General features: G+C 36.6%; 1 protein-coding gene across 4 annotated transcripts in view; it reads right to left on the bottom strand.

Annotated features, from left to right (window-relative positions):
* Positions 1 to 21,094, bottom strand: part of LOC136879062 (uncharacterized) — a 535,518-nt gene that overhangs the window by 274,768 nt on the left and 239,656 nt on the right. For all 4 annotated transcript variants that reach the window (XR_010860888.2, XR_010860887.2, XM_067152804.2 and 1 more), the window contains exon 3: positions 826 to 911. Coding sequence is in view for 2 of the 4 variants with exons in the window: in XM_067152804.2 (XP_067008905.2) it covers positions 826 to 911 (86 nt within the window). In the remaining 2 variants the exon portion in view is untranslated. The remainder of the gene's footprint in view (positions 1 to 825; positions 912 to 21,094) is intronic.

The following is a 21,094-nucleotide window of genomic DNA, read 5'->3' on the forward strand; positions in this document are numbered from 1 at the left end:
GAATCTCTGCTATTTTAAACTCAATATGTGAGTAAACAGGAACTTAACCCTGTATTTTATATATAAAATGACTCGATTTACGCGAATTCGTTATGCGCGGCAATTCCGTGGAACGTAACTATCGCGTATAACGAGGTCTACCTGTACTTTAGAATATATTGCTGTAGGAAAGAGCAAACGGGGCTCTTTGGATTTGACTCGTAAATGTTTTGACAGGCGTTTGGGGGGAGAGGGGGTGCGCGAGTTAAAAATGGGATTACTGATAACCCATGGCACCTCTGAGAGTGGTATTTGATTACCAATGTTAGAAATGTGTGTTAAAAAAAGAAGTGGAAACAGATATCTAGAGTGGTATTTGACCACCATTGTTGGAAATACAGGTAAAAAAGAAGTAGAAATAGAACATCGAGAGGGGTGTTTGACCACCAGTGTTAGAAATATGTGTTAAAAAAAAAAAAAAAAAGTGGAAACAGAATATCTAGAGTGGTATTTGAACACCAATGTGGGAATTACAGGTAAAAGGAAGTGGAAATAGAACATCTAGAGTGGTATTTGACCACCGATGTTTGAAACATGTGTAAAAAAAGAAGTGGAAATAGAACATCTAGAGTGGTATTTTAACACGAAAGTTGGAAACACAAATTTTAAAAAAAGAAGTAGAAATAGGACATTTACACCCTAAAGTTGAAAGAAATGGCATGAAAACAAAATGTTTAGAATAGCATTGTCAGTAGGGACAAGTAGGAACATTATATCACAGGCATGTTTAACTTCCAGCTTACTTTATGGGTTGCAGTGATATCAGGTGAGATGGAGCAGCCTTACCTATTGACTTGATTCTAGACTCGTTCTCTTGCAGCTTCTTCTTGTATGTAGACAGCTCCTTCTCCAAGTCAACACACTTGCTGCAACTGCCAACAAATATACCAAAAGCACAATTATACATATTGTTCAAAATGTTTTGCAACTAAATTTAACTCCCTCTAAAATATTTTTTTTTTATACGCCCTCTGCAAATCCCCATCCTTTCCATAGAGTTCCCAACTTCTGAAATAAGAAGACAGGTTGACAAGTACCATCATCATTTTGTTTCTTTGCACAAAATTCATGGACTAATAAATAATTAAGAACGTATTAGATCGTGTTCAGAACGTACGTACTGCAAAGGTGGTAAGTAGAGAACAGTAGGATAGCATTTGTTCTGTTGTAAAGGATCTAAGCTGCTGCTGCTGTGGGCGCATCTGATGCGAAATCTGAAGGACACCACTGGAGGCTGGTTGGCCATCTCTTCAATATGTACTGAACACAACCTAATATGTTTAAAGTTTAGAGTAAAATTCAATAACTAACACGGCTAACTCGGGCCCGCGTATTTGTTACAATGTTAAAAATTAAATAACTGGAGGTTCAACCTATTCAATACTCAAAATAAACAAACGTTTATTATGTGTAAGACTTTGTTGTCAGACTTTTTTTGTTGTTACAAAAGGCATACAGTTAGAAAATTTGTAATGTGAAAAGTATTCAATAGATCTCAATGCAACTTTTTTATCTGTAGAACAGACACTTAGTTTTTTTACGATATAAACGTGTTAAAATTGCAACCTACCTAATATTTTCTACAATTTTTTAAAAACCTTCAAAATATGGTGGTCTGCCTGCCCATATGCCACAAACGTTTGTTTATTTTGAGTATTGAATAGGTTGAACCTCCAGTTATTTAATTTTTAACATCAATAATTTCAATACGGAACAATGAAATTTTTATCTTTATTTGTTACAATGTCAACACAGCCAGGACGAGAATAGGATGTAAAGTATACATACCACTTTAAAGAACTTTTATAACCTTTATGCCGTGCATTTGTGTCCTCTACTGTTTTCTCGAACTTATAGCAGCTTATTTTTGCTCGAGTTTGCTTCTACACTCCATGCTTCCAGCTGCTCAAGGCGCATGCTTTCAGAGTTTTGTTTACATCGTGCGAAGTGTGCGTTTTGTTTCTGCTATAATGATTGGATCATTGAATGAAAGTGGAACTGTAGAGATTTCAGAAGAGATTTTTGATGAGAGTGGTTCAGAAGAAGGGGGTAGATGATTCAGATATACGACCTGATTTTGAACTTCACATTAGTGATGAAGGTATTTATAACCTATTCAATCATATTCCACCCAGGTGCGATTTTGCACTCTGTAGTTTATTTAGGTAATGTTTCATGATCTTCGTATGACTGGATTTTCATTTACAATGAAGAGACGCAATCGATGATAATTCAAAGGCAGGGACTGATTCACATTCGCCGGGTACTTCTGGTAATTCGGATGCACTTGCCTGTGCAGATAAAGGAAAAGCAGAAAATGGAAAAATAACAAGAAAAGAGACATACTGGTGATATCCAATGTGTTCTGCAGCACTTTGTGTCTCTGAGTGCTTCAAAATATTCCACACACAAGCTCATTATGTGTAAGACTTTGTTGTCAGACTTTTTTTGTTGTTACAAAAGGCATACAGTTAGAAAATTTGTAATGTGAAAAGTATTCAATAGATCTCAATGCAACTTTTTTATCTGTAGAACAGACACTTAGTTTTTTTACGATATAAACGTGTTAAAATTGCAACCTACCTAATATTTTCTACAATTTTTTAAAAACCTTCAAAATATGGTGGTCTGCCTGCCCATATGCCACCTTAAGACACGGTCTCCAATGTGTTAAACTGGGGTAATAGAATATGTGTGGTTACGGACTGGAAGACATGATGGGTACCTTGGGAAAAACTTTAAAACGTGCATAGATATGGAGAACACATACCATACAACAGGAGGTGGATACGAGGAAAAAGTGATGCTTAGGCTGGGCATGTCAAGCCTCATAATAGCTCATATGGCAGGAGCACAGTTGGAGATATGATAGTGCAAAGTGCTCGAGGATACGGGGTTTCACCACCAACCTTCTGGGATGTAGCAAGATTGCATACTTAACAGTTGCCACAGACTGATTTACTTGGCCCTGTAAAGCTCCGTTGGTATCATGATGAGGTGCTGATGGTCTGTGCCTAGCTTTGTACGATACAGATAGGGCAAATTGTACCACGTGCAATTGCAGGTAGGTATCAACATGTTTTCAATCTCTGGAGACGTCACTCTGACTCGCTGCAATACTGTTACAATAGGAGATGCACACACAAACCAGGAACAGGTATTCTATAGGCTGGGAATTGCTGGCTGCATATTGAGCCTAGCAAAACCTCACTTGACATGGGCACAGATGGAGATGTCCATACGGAGGTTTGTTTCTGCCAATTGCCTGGGATGAAGCAATGTTGCATACTTGGTATAATAGTTTCCACAGACTGACTTGCTTATTTTGGTATTGTGGCCTATGGCATGGAACTGGGTAGGAAAAGACTAGGAAACTTGCGATTGAATTTCAGTTACCTACATTGTTTATGCAGCATATGCTCAAACTGACTGTACCATTTTAAAAACTTTTTTTTTTTTCGGTACCTAAGAAACTGTTAAGTACCGACCTTCTGAGTTTTTCTCCTTGGACTATCCCCGCACCCAATTAACTACTTCTTCTTGTACCATATTCTCACTGGATGTTGGCTGTCATCACGGCAATCTGGTTCTTGTTCTCAGCAACTCTGAAAAATATGGTAGTACTGAGCCCATACCATTCTCTTAGATTCCATAGCTACTGGACTTTATTTTCATAGAGAAGTTCAGTCATACAGAAATTGGACGAGAAGTCAGAGCATTGCTTATTATCTAATCTTATCATATCCTCGTAACTATTCCCGTTGTTAGTTGTTATGCTGATGACAATGGTGTAAGACGTCTTGGTATTTTGCTCTGATGTGACGGCTGTTAATTTAAAGTTATGAAATATTTTTGAAGTAACAACCTGGTGTAAGGTCGGCTATTAAGAATGTTATAATGAATATGCATGTTAATAAGTTTTCACCGTTTTTAACATGACATCTAAATGAGCATATTTTGGAAAATAAACTTCAAACAAAAGTCAGTATGCTTACAAGAAGGTAACTACGACAAATGGACACTTGTTTTCCACAGCAAGTTGTTAATAGATTACAAGTGTTCAGAATTTATTTTAGTTCAGTTTATTTCCCCTACTTCTCCTTCCTACCTTGTAAGATAAGCTGAAGGAGTCTGTATGCTATGGCCAAAGTACTCGAGTTTCTTCTTTTTGAATATTGAATTTTCACGACCGCATTATAATCAAAACCGACTTTCAACCTATTAGGTCGTGTTACGTACATTTAGCATGTGTTGAAGAGATGTTAAGTCAAGAACAAAAATGACCAACCGGGCACCAGTGGGATCCGAACCCACAACGATATCGCATATCACGGCCGAATCGAAGCAACAGAGCATGAAATAGAGACACACACATTTGCCTGTAAAGGTGAAGACCAAACAGACTGTCCCAGTGCAAGATCAAGATCTCCTGGTCTTTGGAGCAGGCGGTAAGTTTCTATGAAGAGGGTATTCAGAACTTAGTTGTAAGGTATGATAAGTGTTTTAAAAAACGTGGCAGCTATGTTGAAACACAGAGTAAAGTACGGTATGTAGAATCTGTAAATAAATGAGGTGTTTGAAAATAGTCTTTCGTTGTGTAGCTATTTTTAAACAGCCCTTACTTAAATGAACACTCCTCGTAGGTGCTCGATACCTGTTTTTTTTATACTACTTGGGGCAGTTTAAAAATTAATTTAAGGTACAAATATTGTTTAATAAACTTCCGGGCTATGTAAAACTTAATGTATTTGTTCTTACAAAATCTTAAGTGGTATACTGGTGAGGCTGGCCACCATTAGGAGTGCCAGTGATGTTTAAGTGACATTACTTCCTAAAAGTGTGTGTGTAAATGTAATACTTGGATTTGTAATTCTATACCGAAGTGCATTTTTCATTTGATAAATCTGATTTGTAATTTGCCTTGTTTTGATTTTTCTACATTATTATTATTATTCTGTGATAATTCCTGTTTTGTGGCTTTCTTTTCTGTACTTTACCGCCGTTCATTGCATTATTGTGAGATGTTGCCTTCGCTTGCTGATAAGATAACTGCTTCTTACTGTTTTGGTGTATTGTTGCCATCTGTCATGGTGGTGGTTATTACTGAATGTTGTGTCCTGCATCTGTTTATGTAATATACTTGGGTCGGTGTATTTAATGTGTTTAACTTGGTCACTGTGAAGAGAATGCAATGGTATGGTCACATGAAAAGAATGAACCCTCACAAGACTCCTCGAACGTACTTTGACCACAATGTTCCTGGTAAGAGACCAAGAGGAAGATCTTGTGATGTTTGGGAAAAACAGATAATGAAGGAACTTGAAATTAGAGATGTGAACTGGTGTCGCATATATGAGCAGCATCTGTGGATGGATAGAACAAACTGGAGGAGGCTCGTACACAACCGCACCAGGCTTGCTGGAGTGAAGAAATTATGATGATGATGATGATGATGATGATCTTTGTCACTGTAATGCATTTAACTTGTTTCTATAGATTTTTATATTTTATTTCTGGTCTCTCGGTTAAAAATTTTTATGGTGTTGATTCTTGTTAATCTGTATTTATTTTTTGTTCCTTTTGATTCATTTACGTTCGTGTTTCTGTTTCGTAAGTTAATATTTTGTTTCCTTATATACGCTTCAGTGTTCACTAAGGTCTCTTTCTTTAACACTTTGAAGACGATGTCGCCCCATGTGGGGTGACGGACCCTCATACAAAATATAATATGTCACCCCAACAGTAGTGTGTCCAGGCCTCTCAACTTTAGGCTGTCGCACAAAACTAGCGCTACCATTCGCTGTTGTATTGCATTGCTTGTTAACGTAAGGTGTTCATAGAGTGCAGCGCAGTGCTCATTCCTTTCTCAGCACACTGTGCATTGTGCAACAGACAGTGGAAATTTCTCTGACATTTGTCACCCCATGTGGGGTGACATAAGCGCAACCATCAGAATTCTATTATTAATGGCAAGGAAAATAATGTGGATCGGAGTTTATTATTGCTTTATTCTTACATACTGGTTGAGATGAAATTGTAAATCGGGGCTATGTGTGAATAAAAAATGTTTCTGCAAACCTGAGAATGTTCCCCAGTAATTGTCACTTTCTGGTGATTTGGTTGAATCATCACCCGATGCAGCACCGGATTCTTTGCTAGTGTCCTCACTACATAAACTACTTTTTTTTTTTTAAGTTAAAAACTTCATGATTGTTCCGTATTGAATAGAGAAATAAGATGTACAATATTATAGGGAAGGATCCACCTTTCAATACTCCGTAGTAAAAAGTAGTTACAACCTGTTTATTGGGACCGGTTTAAACACATTTGAAGTGTCATCATCAGCCAATTAGCGAAGATCTTAAAACAACTAATATATTGAACACAGGCAAAATATTAACATTGTATCATATTGTAGCAATTCAGTTAATGTTCAAAACACGTGTTAGGGCGGTGTCTAAATTTGTTAATGATTTGTTCAATAAAATAAGAATTATAACTGTTAAATTTGGCAATAGAGCGGATGATGTTTAGTTCTTTATTTAAGTTTTCCTTTGATAGCGGAATTTTGAAGGCACGGTTAACCATACTGTTGTATGAAGCACATTTATGTGACTGTGGGTGAAAAGAGTCTTGTTTTATGGTATTAGCTGTATGTGTGGGTTTTCTATAAATCATATATGATAATGAGGAAGGTAATCTGTTTATTGTTATGTCTAGAAAATTAATTGATTTGTTTGATTCTGTTTCAAGAGTGAATTTAATATGTGGATCAATTTTATTGAGGCTATTAAGAGTAGAAACTGCATTGAAAACTATCATCCAGTATAACAAATGTGTCATCCACATATCTAGCCCAAAATAATACATGTTTAAAGTCGTCATTGTTATCAATGAAACTGTGTTCTAAAAAGTCTAGGTATATTTCTGCAAGGATCCCCGAGGCTGGAGAACCCATAGCCAAACCATCTTGTTGATAAATTATATTGTCGAAGATGAAGAAGTTGTTAGTAACTACTAATTTTAAGAGGGTCATAAAATCATTAATTTCAAGTTTGCTTAAGCAACTATATGTATTTAAATTATTTTCAATAATAGGAAATAATTTTTTTGATATTAATACTGGGATACATATTGACAATATCGAAAGAGTGTAGAGAATGGTGTGGTTGGATTTTAAAGTTATTTAATTTCTCAACTAGTTCTATGGTGTTTTCTACAGACTTATTCGATAAAAATTTGTAATTATTCTTAAGAAATTTATGAATGAATTGTGCTAATTTGTAAAGTGGGCTGGGTCTGTAATTAATAATTGGTCGAATGGGGACGTCAGTCTTATGAATTTTAGGGAGAGATTTAGCGGTTGGTAGGCCTGGATTCATGCTTAATAATTTTGTTTTTTCATGTTCAGTAAATAAGAAAGAAGAGTTCTTAAGGGTTTGTTTTAGGAGACGTTGAATTTGTTGGGTAGGATCTTTCTTTATTATAGAAAAGGAATTATTACTGAAGAAATTTTTGGTTTTCTCGATATAATCAACTTTATCCATTATTACTGTAGTGTTACATTTGTCAGCTTTTGTGATAATGAGGTTCTGGTCTTTAATTTTCTTTTTAAGGTTAAGAATGTATTTACGTTCAACGAAGGGAACAGTGTTGCTATTATCATTAGATGTGTAAATCTTATTAAGTTTTCTTTTAACATCAAGTCTAATTTCGTCCTGTAGTTCTAAAGGCATTTTTTTGATAGCTAAATCAGATTCAGTGATTGTATTAAAAACACTGTTATTTTTATTTAAGTTAGGCCAGTTATGCTTAGGGCCTTTTGATAGGATTAAGTTATCATTATCATCTAAGATTGTTTTGGATAAGTTTACAACAGGGGGGTGAAACTTACTAATTATATTGTCATGATTTTTTGGTTCATTAGGTAATTTAGTAAAAGGTTTCCTTGTCGTAGAGATATATTTGACATTATCCTAGATGATAATGATAACTTAATCCTATCAAAAGGCCCTAAGCATAACTGGCCTAACTTAAATAAAAATAACAGTGTTTTTAATACAATCACTGATTCTGAATTAGCTATCAAAAAATGCCTTTAGAACTACAGGACGAAATTAGACTTGATGTTAAAAGAAAACTTAATAAGATTTACACATCTAATGATAATAGCAACACTGTTCCCTTCGTTGAACGTAAACACATTCTTAACCTTAAAAAGAAAATTAAAGACCAGAACCTCATTATCACAAAAGCTGACAAAGGTAACACTACAGTAATAATGGATAAAGTTGATTATATCGAGAAAACCAAAAATTTCTTCAGTAATAATTCATTTTCTATAACAAAGAAAGATCCTACCCAACAAATTCAACGTCTCCTAAAACAAACCCTTAAGAACTCTTCTTTCTTATTTACTGAACATGAAAAAACAAAATTATTAAGCATGAATCCAGGCCTACCAACCGCTAAATCTCTCCCTAAAATTCATAAGACTGACGTCCCTATTCGACCAATTATTAATTACAGACCCAGCCCACTTTACAAATTAGCACAATTCATTCATAAATTTCTTAAGAATAATTACAAATTTTTATCGAATAAGTCTGTAGAAAACACCATAGAACTAGTTGAGAAATTAAATAACTTTAAAATCCAACCACACCATTCTCTACACTCTTTCGATATTGTCAATATGTATCCCAGTATTAATATCAAAAAATTATTTCCTATTATTGAAAATAACTTAAATACATATAGTTGCTTAAGCAAACTTGAAATTAATGATTTTATGACCCTCTTAAAATTAGTAGTTACTAACAACTTCTTCATCTTCGACAATATAATTTATCAACAAGATGGTTTGGCTATGGGTTCTCCAGCCTCGGGGATCCTTGCAGAAATATACCTAGACTTTTTAGAACACAGTTTCATTGATAACAATGACGACTTTAAACATGTATTATTTTGGGCTAGATATGTGGATGACACATTTGTTATACTGGATGATAGTTTTCAATGCAGCTTCTACTCTTAATAGCCTCAATAAAATTGATCCACATATTAAATTCACTCTTGAAACAGAATCAAACAAATCAATTAATTTTCTAGACATAACAATAAACAGATTACCTTCCTCATTATCATATATGATTTATAGAAAACCCACACATACAGCTAATACCATAAAACAAGACTCTTTTCACCCACAGTCACATAAACGTGCTTCATACAACAGTATGGTTAACCGCGCCTTCAAAATTCCGCTATCAAAGGAAAACTTAAATAAAGAACTAAACATCATCCGCTCTATTGCCAAATTTAACGGTTATAATTCTTATTTTATTGAACAAATCATTAACAAATTTAGACACAGCCCTAACACGTGTTTTGAACATTAACTGAATTGCTACAATATGATACAATGTTAATATTTTGCCTGTGTTCAATATATTAGTTGTTTTAAGATCTTCGCTAATTGGCTGATGATGACACTTGAAATGTGTTGAAACCGGTCCCAATAAACAGGTTGTAACTACTTTTTACTACGGAGTATTGAAAGGTGGATCCTTCCCTATAATATTGTACATCTTCTTACACAAACTACTGTCGAATTCTGACTCGGAAAAGGTGGCATCACGTTGCAAATCCTAAATGTCAACATCTCTTGATTCAACATTCGAACCCTTTTTAAGTTCTTCTATGTCTCTATCGATAATCATGGGTTATTCAACACAGAAACACATAACATGAATTAAATTCTTGTCACAAAACTGTAAATTACAAGGAACTCGTTGAAAGGTGTGTAAATCAACAGCTCACAACACAGAGCACAGTGTTCCACAACAACAAAGGTAAAAGGGCCGTCACCCCTGGGGGACACAAAAATAGTAACTTTGAGCATAAATTATGTCTCTGATTATCATCTACGAATGAAATTACGAACATCCGTAGCCCAAAACAACCTGTAAAATGTATATCGCATTTCAGCATTTTACCGCAAAAAAAGCAAATGTACACGTCGACGCTAAGTGTTAAAACCAAGTTGTAATTATTTGTGGACAGTTAAGCCTGCTGGCTATTTATATTTTAAAAATTAATCTGGTAAAAACCAAGTATTTTATAAGTTTGTCTAACTAAATTACTAACTAAAAGTATGTAAATGAATTGAGTAAAATATTGGGATGGCCATACCAGGAAATTGTGCACATGATACATATCTAACTTCTGTAAACATTAAGAGTACTCATAATTCCAAAAATGAGTACCAGGTTAATTCCGCAGGGCAAAGGCGGCCACTCTACCCCATCAAGTGCCGAGGTTACGGATAGTGGAAGCCTTTACCTTCCACCCCTCCCCGGGGCCTTCATGGCTTGTACGGAGAAGACTTTGCTTTGCTTTTGATTTAATTTACAGCTTTGTTTTTCTGAATTTTAACCTTCTCTTAATCTGATTTATTTTATTGTGTCTGAAGACATATGATTTTAAAGGTCATGTTATTCAAGAAGTTCTTTCAATCTTTCTAAAAATTATTTAATTTCTGTTATCAATTTAAAATTCAACTCTTTTAAAAAATTCTTGTCCACCCATCTTTATTTTTATTTAGATAAAATTTTTGGTCATTAACTATGAAGGCGAGTTGTGTTATTTTAACTGAAGTGTCCTATACCTTGTTTTGTCTTAGGTCCACCCTCTGTTGAGGTTCTTTTGACCTTCATTTGCCATCGCTTCCCAGTCCTGTTCTCTTGTGTTTTGGTCGAGGCCTACCCTAAGTTGTTGGCATGATTTCATGCTAGGTTGGTCTCTAAGGCTTTCTTGTGCAATGAGCGTTTGTGGTGTTGTACCATCACTTGTTTCTTTCTCCTCGTTTCCAATTGTTGGTACATCACAAGATGAAAGTGCCTTCTTTGTGTTTCTTTTTTAACATATTTTAATATTTTTAAAACTTTTTAGCCATAACTACAAAGAAGGCTACTTTATTGATTTTAATTTCATTGTTGCCAGTGGCTTGTCTTGTTAAGTAAAACTAGGCTATGGCTTGGAACTCATGTGGGGTTATTTCTTGATCTACAGAATCATAGTTTTACATTTAAGTTTTATCCTTCATTCTATCTTCCTTCGATGTTCCCTGTCCAATTAAACCTGTGTGTTCTATTGATGTGCATGAAGGTTCTATCAAATCATTTAAATTCCAATCAAGCTGAAGAAATTAGGAATCTGTGTGGTCGATTTCCGTAAAGTATTCATCAATAAGCTAGGAGTAACCAATGTCTTAGAGCACAAAATTGATATCAGTGATAAACAGGTCCTGGATTATTAAAAAATGTATTTTCAAATGCATATTTTGAACATTGGTGCGTATACAGATATATTTTTCTCTTACGGGTTATCGATTACCAAAGATTTCTGAATGAAATAAAAAATCTACTGAACTCTATATGTTGTACATCCCTTGGCAACACGAGAAGCCTTCCAAGATCAAGGAGAGTGCTTTCAGTGTTGCAATACGAACAGGTAGATGGATAACGACCCTTTTCACAATAACTATTTCCTTCTTTCTGACGTTCATTTCTCCTTACAGTAGCCTCCCAAGGTTTGCTTAAACAAGTGCATTCATCTGTGAACTTGCTCTTCGTCTTCTCTAATTAAATAGTATAAATCAGGCAATGTAAAATGCGATAAATTTCAAATTGAACAGCATTCGCAAACAACTTCACATCTCAGATCAAAAGAACAGGGTAAGAATACACAACAGCTACTTTTAACTGATGTGAAAACACGGTGTGAAGTTCGTACATTTTCTCCTGATATTTACAAAACAACTTTTGTATGCAGCAACATTCCACTGTATAAATTGAATAATCCACATCTGCGTTTGTTTCATCAAAAGTACTGTGATAATCAAAGGATACCAGATGAATTATTTACTTTCACTGCATGCTTTTGTCATGGATTCAATACTATCTGACATAGGAGGGAACAATGTCTGGAAATCTGTAGATTAAACAAGTGATTCATGTGGCCGATACATTGCGAACTTCATAGTGGGTGAATTATGTCCAGAAGAACCAGGCAAACCTCATTTACTTTCATGCAAAGTGCTAGAAAAACAAACCACACAACAGCTGCAAGATTTATTAACGATTCCCTGCCACTTGTGTTGCCTAGTGAATAGGAGAGCGATTTTTTAGTCACAGATGCAGCTTCGTATATGTTGAAAGCTGGTCAGCTTCTTCCAGTATTTTTTCCTAATCCCATCCATGTCACATATTTGGTCCATGGATTGCAGAAGAAGAGATACATACCCTTTTTCCATCTGTCAACAAAGTAATTTCAAGTGGGGGAAAAATACTTTTCCTAAAAGTACTGGCTCATGTACAGTTGTACAAAACTCGCATGCCTCAGGTTTCTCTTCCACACGAACAAGTTCTCACAAGATAGGGAACTTTGTTATCTGCAGTATTGTTTCAAGATCACAACTGGTGTGAGACAAGGAGATGGCCTCTCGCCAATTCTCTTCAATTTGGTGTTCAACAAAATCATAAAGACCTGGGAACTTACACTGAGCAATCTGGGAATGAAACCGGTTACCACTGGAGCTGGAACAAGGAAGATGGTGATCAGGAGCCTTGCCTTCGCAGATGACATTGCGATCTTAACCAATAACTCTAAGGATGCTGCAGTTGCTGTTCAATCCCTACACTAGACAGCGGCAAAGACAGGGCTACAAATATCATACAAGACCAAGTACTTTGAGAGTATGCACCCCGAAAAGCCCCTTTGATGACCATGTATGGAAAGATAGGAAAAGTCAATTCTGATATCTTGGCAAATGGGTCCACCACAATGGGAGAGACGTAAACTCCATCTTAGACAGATGTGCCAAACTCACTACAACAAACCAACTGTCGCAAAAACTGTTACAACAAGAAGGGCATTTCGAAGAATGCTAAAATATGCCATTGCAAAATTGTTGTCAGACCCCAGTTCTTATATGCTGCGGAGACCTTGCTGATGAACAGGAAAGGCACCATGGATGACCAGGAAAAAATTGAAAGATGTATCTTCTGAAAAATTCTAGAGTCAAGAGTGTTCCTGGATGGAACCTACTGACTGAAAGCGAACTCTGAACTATACCAACGGCTGGAAACTGGTTAACACTAGCATGCGATGAAGGCGGCTGAAGTTTTACGGTCACCTTTCGAGAATGGACAACGGAAGGCTTTACGAAGATCTCCTCACTCATCCAAAGCTACAAGACTGAAAGCACGTGGCAAGGACTTAGCTTCTGCTGGGATTTCTGATGCTGATGTCTCAGACCGCCCAAATTTTGTAAGTTGGTAAATTTGTGGTCTCCTCTACCAAAAGTTGTTAAAGCTCGCAAACCTCTTTCACAGGAAAGAAAGGAAAAACTAACAGCAGGGCTCAAGAGGTATTGGGAACGAAAGCAATCATCCAAAAAGAACTCCCTAGTGGGCTTAAATCACTAATAAAACTAGCACTTACATACGGAATGACAAAAGCATAACATGTTCATTTCCAGCCTACTTATTGAGAAGCTCAACGACTTTCCAGACATTCTGGATTGCCACTAGGACAAAGTTTAACTACATCATAAAATAACAAATTTGAATAATTAGTACCGCAACATATAATCTATAGCATTAAACATTTGAAAAAAACAATACATTGGAAAATTATTAGGACATTAAAGGGAACTACTGTGAATACAGATGGGATTTTAAATTTGAACATTAATCAAATTTCTAGAAACACAAAATTTGACATGGTTTTGTAATTTACTTTATTCATATCCATTGTAAGTTATATTGTGTTAATTAAATTCCTTATTGATTCCCACTGCCATGATATAAAACCAGTAGTATTAAAATATTTCCTAGCACCCTCTGCAGACCTTTGCTTCCTCATTACCCTCTATAATCCTACAAGATTCTCATTCTTCCATCCATCAGGAACTACACACTGTTCTGTTTCCCGATATAAATGTAGTAGTGCAGTCCACAATAAAATTTTCAGTAAAATTCCGAATCTTTTGTACAATATGCCAAATGAATTTTCTTATGTATGCCTAGCCCTGCTCAAGTGATAATGAAATAATTTCTGCTCCCTTTGTAAGGCTTCATGATTTCTTGTCAAGGAAAAGAATCATCCGCAACTACCACACAGGGAACTTTGATAGGGCTCCCTGTTTGGCAAAGGGAAGTTGGGCTAAATGATTCTCCATTATTTCATATAATGTATTATTTCTCAGTACACCCCATTGCATCCTGCATCAACTAGAACTGCTATTTCTTCCTTTGTCATACATCTCTGTGGCCTAAATTCAATACGTTTTCCATGAATAGCATCATGGCAATTGGGAAAGTTCCATATTTCTTCATAGTGCTTGTATATTTCATGTCACTCATATTCTGTTGATGGCATCTGAAAAAAGGGATGCTCTGTATAAGTACCGTTGTAGACTATAACATTGATAATGTAGCCTCCAAACTTGGTAAAAGTAATTCTACAACCCTGTAGCATGAAACTATTTGTAAAAATCACTGTTTAAATATAACCTAGAATTTGTTTTGAAATTAGGCCTATAGTAGGCCTTTTTCTTAAGGTGATCAAAATTATACACACTATAGCACATGTCCATGGTAACTACTAAGTATGCTAACCTCTATGAGCATAATCAGAATAATTAAAGATGTAGGCCTACCTTCAAGTACTCATCCTTCGGGCTTTTATATATTGCTCTACAGGTTTCTGGAATTATTGTTGAGATGGCACTCACAAAAATCCAAGAAATACATTAAATTTTTGCAGCTTTCTCCAGTTGCCAGGAACCTCAATGTCAGCACTAATCTGTTAAAAGGGGACATAGTGTTAATATTAAAGTCTTAGGTTATGTAACCCTATAAACTGTAGTACAGTATGTTTTAAATAGGAACCGCGTAACATGTACCTCTTTGAAACTGAAATAAATTCTCACATATTGCTGTACATAGAGCCTCCGTGGCTAAGGCGGCAGCGCACCGGCCTCTCACATTGGGTTCCGTGGTTCAAATTATATTTGCTCCATGTGAGATTTGTGCTGGACAAAGCGGAGGCAGGACAGGTTTTCTTCCGGGTACTCCAGTTTTCCCTGGCATATTCCATTCCAGCAACACTCTCCAATATCATTTTATTTCATCTGTCATTCATTAATCATTGCCCCAGGGGAGTACGGCAGGCTTCGGCATTACAAGTTATAAATCTCATTGTAAAACCGTATTGGATTTCAGAATAAGAAGTTATTATATTAATATAATATTATATAATATAATATGATAACTTCTTAGGCTTCGGCAGCTGGCACAATTCCTATCCTTGCTGCTAGATGGGGCTTCATTCATTCCATTCCTGACTCGGTTGAATGACTAAACAGGCTGTGGATTTTCACTGCTGTTCATCTTTATGATTCAAGGTTCTACCAAATTTAAAAGCTCTGTGGACTGTACTTCATCCATTCTCAAGGAATTTTTATAAGATTCTGAGTCTTCAAGTCGCAGTTATTTAATAAGCTGGGCAGTTCTCTACCATCTTCATCATGTCTTACAATCGTAATTTCCTTCTTCTGCAATGTTGAGAAATCAGCGGCTATCGACCTCACATCTCTACAATCGGCTATTTTCTAGCAATAACTTGCCATGGGAATGGTAAGCACTGCATATAGGGCAGTGGAGCAAAACGTACCATTACGTGGTGCCATCTGTTCTCCTAATCCATTCTGGCTTCAGCGTGAATCTGATAATGCTGATGAAAATACATTCAGCTCTGCTTCTCTCTCATTTCCATCCCTGTCCTACATCCGAACTGGAAATGGTAATATCAAAACAGATGTCAAGTACCGTATCAGTATTGGTTGGATGAAATGGCGGTCTCCTACTGGTGTTCTGTGTGATAAGCAGATGCCAGTCAAAATGTACAAAACCTCTGTCCAGCTTGCCGTCATGTATGGCTCTGAATGATAAGCATGATAAGCGAATGCGAGATGCGGATGTTGTGATGGTTGGTGCAAGTCACTCTGCAGGACAACGTGCATGAGGATCTTTCAAAGTTGTGCCCATCAGCGACAAGATGCAATTTGTTTCACGTCCCAGTGACACAGATAGGTCTTATGGCGACGATGGGATAGGAAAGGGCTAGGAGTGGGAAGGAAGCAGCCATGGCCTTAATTAAAGAACAGCCCAAGCATTTGTCTGGTGTGAAAATGGGGAACCACAAAAAAACCATCTTCACGGCTCCCAAATGCAAGCTCACAGCTGTGCAATCCTAACTGCATGGCCATTTGCTCGGTCAGCTCTAAGATGGAGGAAAAACAGTTCCACTGGTATGATCTCATCAGAAGAAGAAATGAACACCATTTAGTAAGGAAAACTCTTGCCACCGAAGAGAGGAAAAGGACATCCTAAGGTAACATAGAAAAAAACTGCTGAGGCTGCCTTAAGGAAAAGTGAAGTGCCATTAGATATGATGCAAGAACATCAAACATACTGCCTCTGGGTCAGATGAGCTGACCCTGAGTGAGCTCGGGTGTGCCTGTAATATGGGTACATGTACAGCCAGGAAAGAAGTAGTATTTTGGATGTATGAGAGAACAGAGTTATCATTCTGTATTCCTCCATCATACAACTGTTCAAGATATTCCTTCCAATGTGCACTTGTATCAATGATTATTATTAATTTTTTTTTTCTCTTAAGTTACTACAGAGCTTTTCACTTTTCCAGTGTAATATTTTAATGTGCCGATGTGCTCTGTGTTCTTCCTTCAGCAATATCTTTTAGATTTTCTCAATTACAATGAGTTGTAATTTGATTTTTGACCTGTCTGTACTGTTCTTGGCTTTCTGTTATGTTCGCCCTGCTGTACTGGTTTCTTTTCGCTATCACAGCCAATATTTTCTTGGTAATCCAAGGTTTTCTTGGTTCCAGCACCTTATAATCTAATGGAAACAAGAGAGGTCCACCTATTCAATACCATACAATGTTATAAGAAAATAATAACATTTTATTATATTCGGTACCGGTTTCGATGCTGGTCTGCATCATCATCAGCCAAAAATAAGAAAAATATACATAGACAAAGTTACAATAAACAATGCATAAAGTACATACAAATTTTACAAAACTGGCAAGACCTAATTAAAAACGGGATCCATAAACATTAACCTATGACCTAAACTTAAAAAATAGCAACAGCTGTCTTAAAACTATGAATATATGTCCTCTTGATGAAAGTCCTCTGAATCTAAAAACATTAAACCATGTGTGGACCAAAACCAATGTTTCACTATCATAAAAGTCCAAGAGCATAATTTTAATTTTGTAAGAACATATGTGTAAAAGGTTTACTTGATAAAACATTCACTGAGTATTAGAGTAACCAGTGCAAGAAATTAAGAAACCATTTTTCTATTGGTTAAAAATGGCTGTCATTAAAATAACACAACCAGTCAAAAGACGTAACTTCCTATTTTGCGTGATAAAACGTATGTCTTCTCTAACATAGCCACTTTCTTTAAGTATTAGATAACAAGATCTTTTTAATGAAAAATTTTGGCAGACGCCGTGTTTCCAGGGTACTGTTCTCGGTTCAAACTAGGACCTGAAGCAAATAAAAAAGAAAAGAATGTCAAGAAAGGCTTTTTTTTTTTTTTTTTTTTTTTTTTAATCTCTTAAAAATTTACGTGAATAAGAGACTCACCTCTGGGAGTGTATATATTATGTGTTATTAGACGTTAGGGAAGACACTGAGAGCCGCAAGACACCGTGACCAATGCACCCGCATTGGAGGGGAAGGGAGGGGGAAGCAAAACAAGGGAGGCACTGAGGAGTAGAGGGGCCCGGAGCCAATGGTAATGAAGGGAAGAGGGAGGGGAATTATGCAGGGCAATGCGGCGAGAGGGTGTGGTGTGAAAACGTTTTTTGTATGCTATGAAAACTAATTTGCTATTGGAAGCTTTTCTAAGTCTGAAAAATGCTATCAAAAAATCAAACAATACTCTTGGTTTCTCAGAAATATCATTAAGATTCAAACCAGCATTAAAGTATTGGTCCAGGTGAATAAAACAGCTCTCAGTGGTGATCACGTAAGTAAGGTTAACCGAAGTTTATATATCTCTGCTGACACATCATGCATTGACATGGATGATTCAAACAGAAGTAATGTTTCAGCTAATGACAAAAGTAATTCCTCTCAGCCTGTGTGTAACCATTGCAGGCAACTGTTTAAGTCCACTAGGGGGGGAGGGGTCAATATTCATATCTCAAAAGCACATCCGAATGAACACCGAACACGGCTAGTGAATAGACAGATAGCTGGGGAATCGAACCACCAAGTAAGTACTGAAATAAATTCAGGAACATCTGCAGAACAAGGGCATGAATCTAGAAAAGAAATAAAACAACAGAACACACATAACTCGTACTACCAAGAGCAAATGGTGATATGGAGAGAAAAACTACAAGGTGACATCAATGATTCTGAATTTTTCTTATTTGTAGAAGACTTTCTAAAGTTTCTGTCCATTGCAATTGATTTTTTGCCTGGGCCTAAACACCCAGCAAGGAAATTTTACGAGGCGCGTAAAAGGAAATCGTATGTTAATACGGGAAAAGGATGTAAACAAAGTTCAAATCCGCAAAGGTCCGCTAATAGGGATAGAGAAAAAAGATGAAGTAAATATTTATATCAGTTAACTCTATTTCAGTTCCACAATCAACGTAGGAAAGCAGTTAGAACTGTCCTTCATGAAAACAATGAAAGATGTCTGATTAATTCGCAACATGTATATGGCTATTTCCATGAAATATTAGGACATGAAAATAATTCAGTGAGAGAAAATTATCCCCCAAAAGTGAGTGAAGCTACACAAACTGTTTGCAATGACACGTTTAATGATGTTATATCCAAAGATGAAATACAGCTTGCAACAAGTAAAATTGCAGTGGACACTTCACCCGGACCTGATTACGTCATCGTTAGAGCTATCAAAAGTGACATCGCTTCCGAGATAATTGCCACAATAGCCACTCGTATGCTTCAAACAGGACAGGTACCACCGTGTTTTAGAAAGGCAAGAACCGTTCTTATACACAAGGGAGGTGCCCCTGATGACATTGCAAACTGGAGACCAATCACAATATTTTCTGTTGTTAGGGGAGTAATTGAGCGAGCTCTTGATAAACGCCTGAGAGAATACGTTGCTTTTAATCCACAACAACGGGGATTTATATCTTCAGCCGGTACACATATCAAAACTTCTACACTTGATTCGGTTTTAAATTCCGCGAAACTGAAGAAAACTGACCTAACAGTGATTTTTCTAGATGTCAGAAAGGCGTTTGACAACATTGGGCACCTTCATTTACATGAGACCTTGGGGAAATTAGGAATACCTGAGAAATTAAAGGAACTACAGCAATAGTTAATCTCCAGACAGGAAACACTACAAAAATAGAAACTGTAACTGGAAAGACAGCCACCTTAAGCCTAAAAAGGGGTGTTATGCAGGGCTCACCTCTTTCTCCCTGTCTCTACAATTTAGCGACAGATCATATTTTAAACAAACTAACTGAAGACTCTCTCATAAGCCACTATGGATTTTCTTTAGTACCATATCTTCCACCTTTAACGATCATGGGTTTCGCTGATGACTTGGTTGTCATAGGAAATAGTCGAACAGCAGCACTTGAGCTCTCGGAAATAGTCACAAGGAGATTTCATGAAATAGGGCTTTATATCAACCCAGTGAAATCTACGGCAATCTGCATCGAACACGGAAAGTTAATTGAAGACCCAGCTGAATTTAAGAGCTATAATATATCGAGTTTGCAACGTGAGGAAACAATCCGCTATCTGGGAGTTAACTTTTCAAATGAAATAATTTTTCAACCTACACAGGAGCTTAAAAAATTACAGAATAAAATGGAGAAATTGGTTTCTTCTCCACTATTACAGGCTGACCAGAAATTTAAAGTAATAAACACAGTTATATGCCCATCTCTCATATACCCATTCCAAACTATCAACCCAGAGAAGATTCCAAAAAAGTTCCTTGCTGATACAGACATACTAATTCAAAGTGCTCTTAAGGAAATTCTTCAAATACCTGCAGACATTCCTAATGGAATGGTCTACACTGAGAAAAAATATAAGGGGTTGGGACTCTTCTGCGCCACTTGGGAAGCTCATCTTCAGCACATTAACATCTGTAAGGTACTATTAAGTTCAGGTGACGAATACATACGTGCTACAAGAAATCTGAAAGAAGAAATAACTCTCACTACAATCCCTCAATGTCCCTCCATCCGACAATTTACTACATCCACGTCTAGAGATAACAGATGCCAGGAAAGTGAGAAGAGTACTGAGAGAAAGGGCATTCAGTGAGTGGTGCAACTTACAGCAGAAAGGAAGAGGTGTATGTTTGTACAATGAATAAACTCCTGCCAACTCCTGGATTCGAGACCATCAAGGCTTATCATGTAGTGAATGGCGTGAAGCAATTAAGATGACAGCAAACATTTCAGCAGTTAGATCGGTACCAGGAAGATCTCAGAACGATTCCCTTTGTAGGCGCTGCCTCAAGGAGATTGAAACTCTTGCGCATGTTCTGAGATCTTGTCCTCATGGTGAACTTTTAAGGAATACGCGTCATCATAACATCCGCTCGTTAATTGCGGCGAAGCTAAAAGAGCATGGTTGAACAAGAAAAACAAAAGTTAATAACCATGAACCCGAGTTTGGCGACAGCAAGATCACTTCCCAAGATTTACAAGGCCGGTGTCCCCATTCGACCTATTATAAATTACAGGCCCAGTCCTCTTGACAAGCTAGCGCAGTTTATTCAAACGTTTCTTGCTAAAAATTACAAGTTTTCTTCGAACAACTCGATTAAGAACACCACAGAATTAATTAATAAATTGGATAGTTTTGTTCTTCGTCCTTATGACACTATGCATTCTTTCGATATAGTTAACATGTTTCCCAGTATAAGTACCAAGG

This window comes from Anabrus simplex, chromosome 8 (assembly GCF_040414725.1).
Source record: "Anabrus simplex isolate iqAnaSimp1 chromosome 8, ASM4041472v1, whole genome shotgun sequence".
In the NCBI taxonomy this organism is placed as follows: Eukaryota; Metazoa; Arthropoda; class Insecta; order Orthoptera; family Tettigoniidae; genus Anabrus; species Anabrus simplex.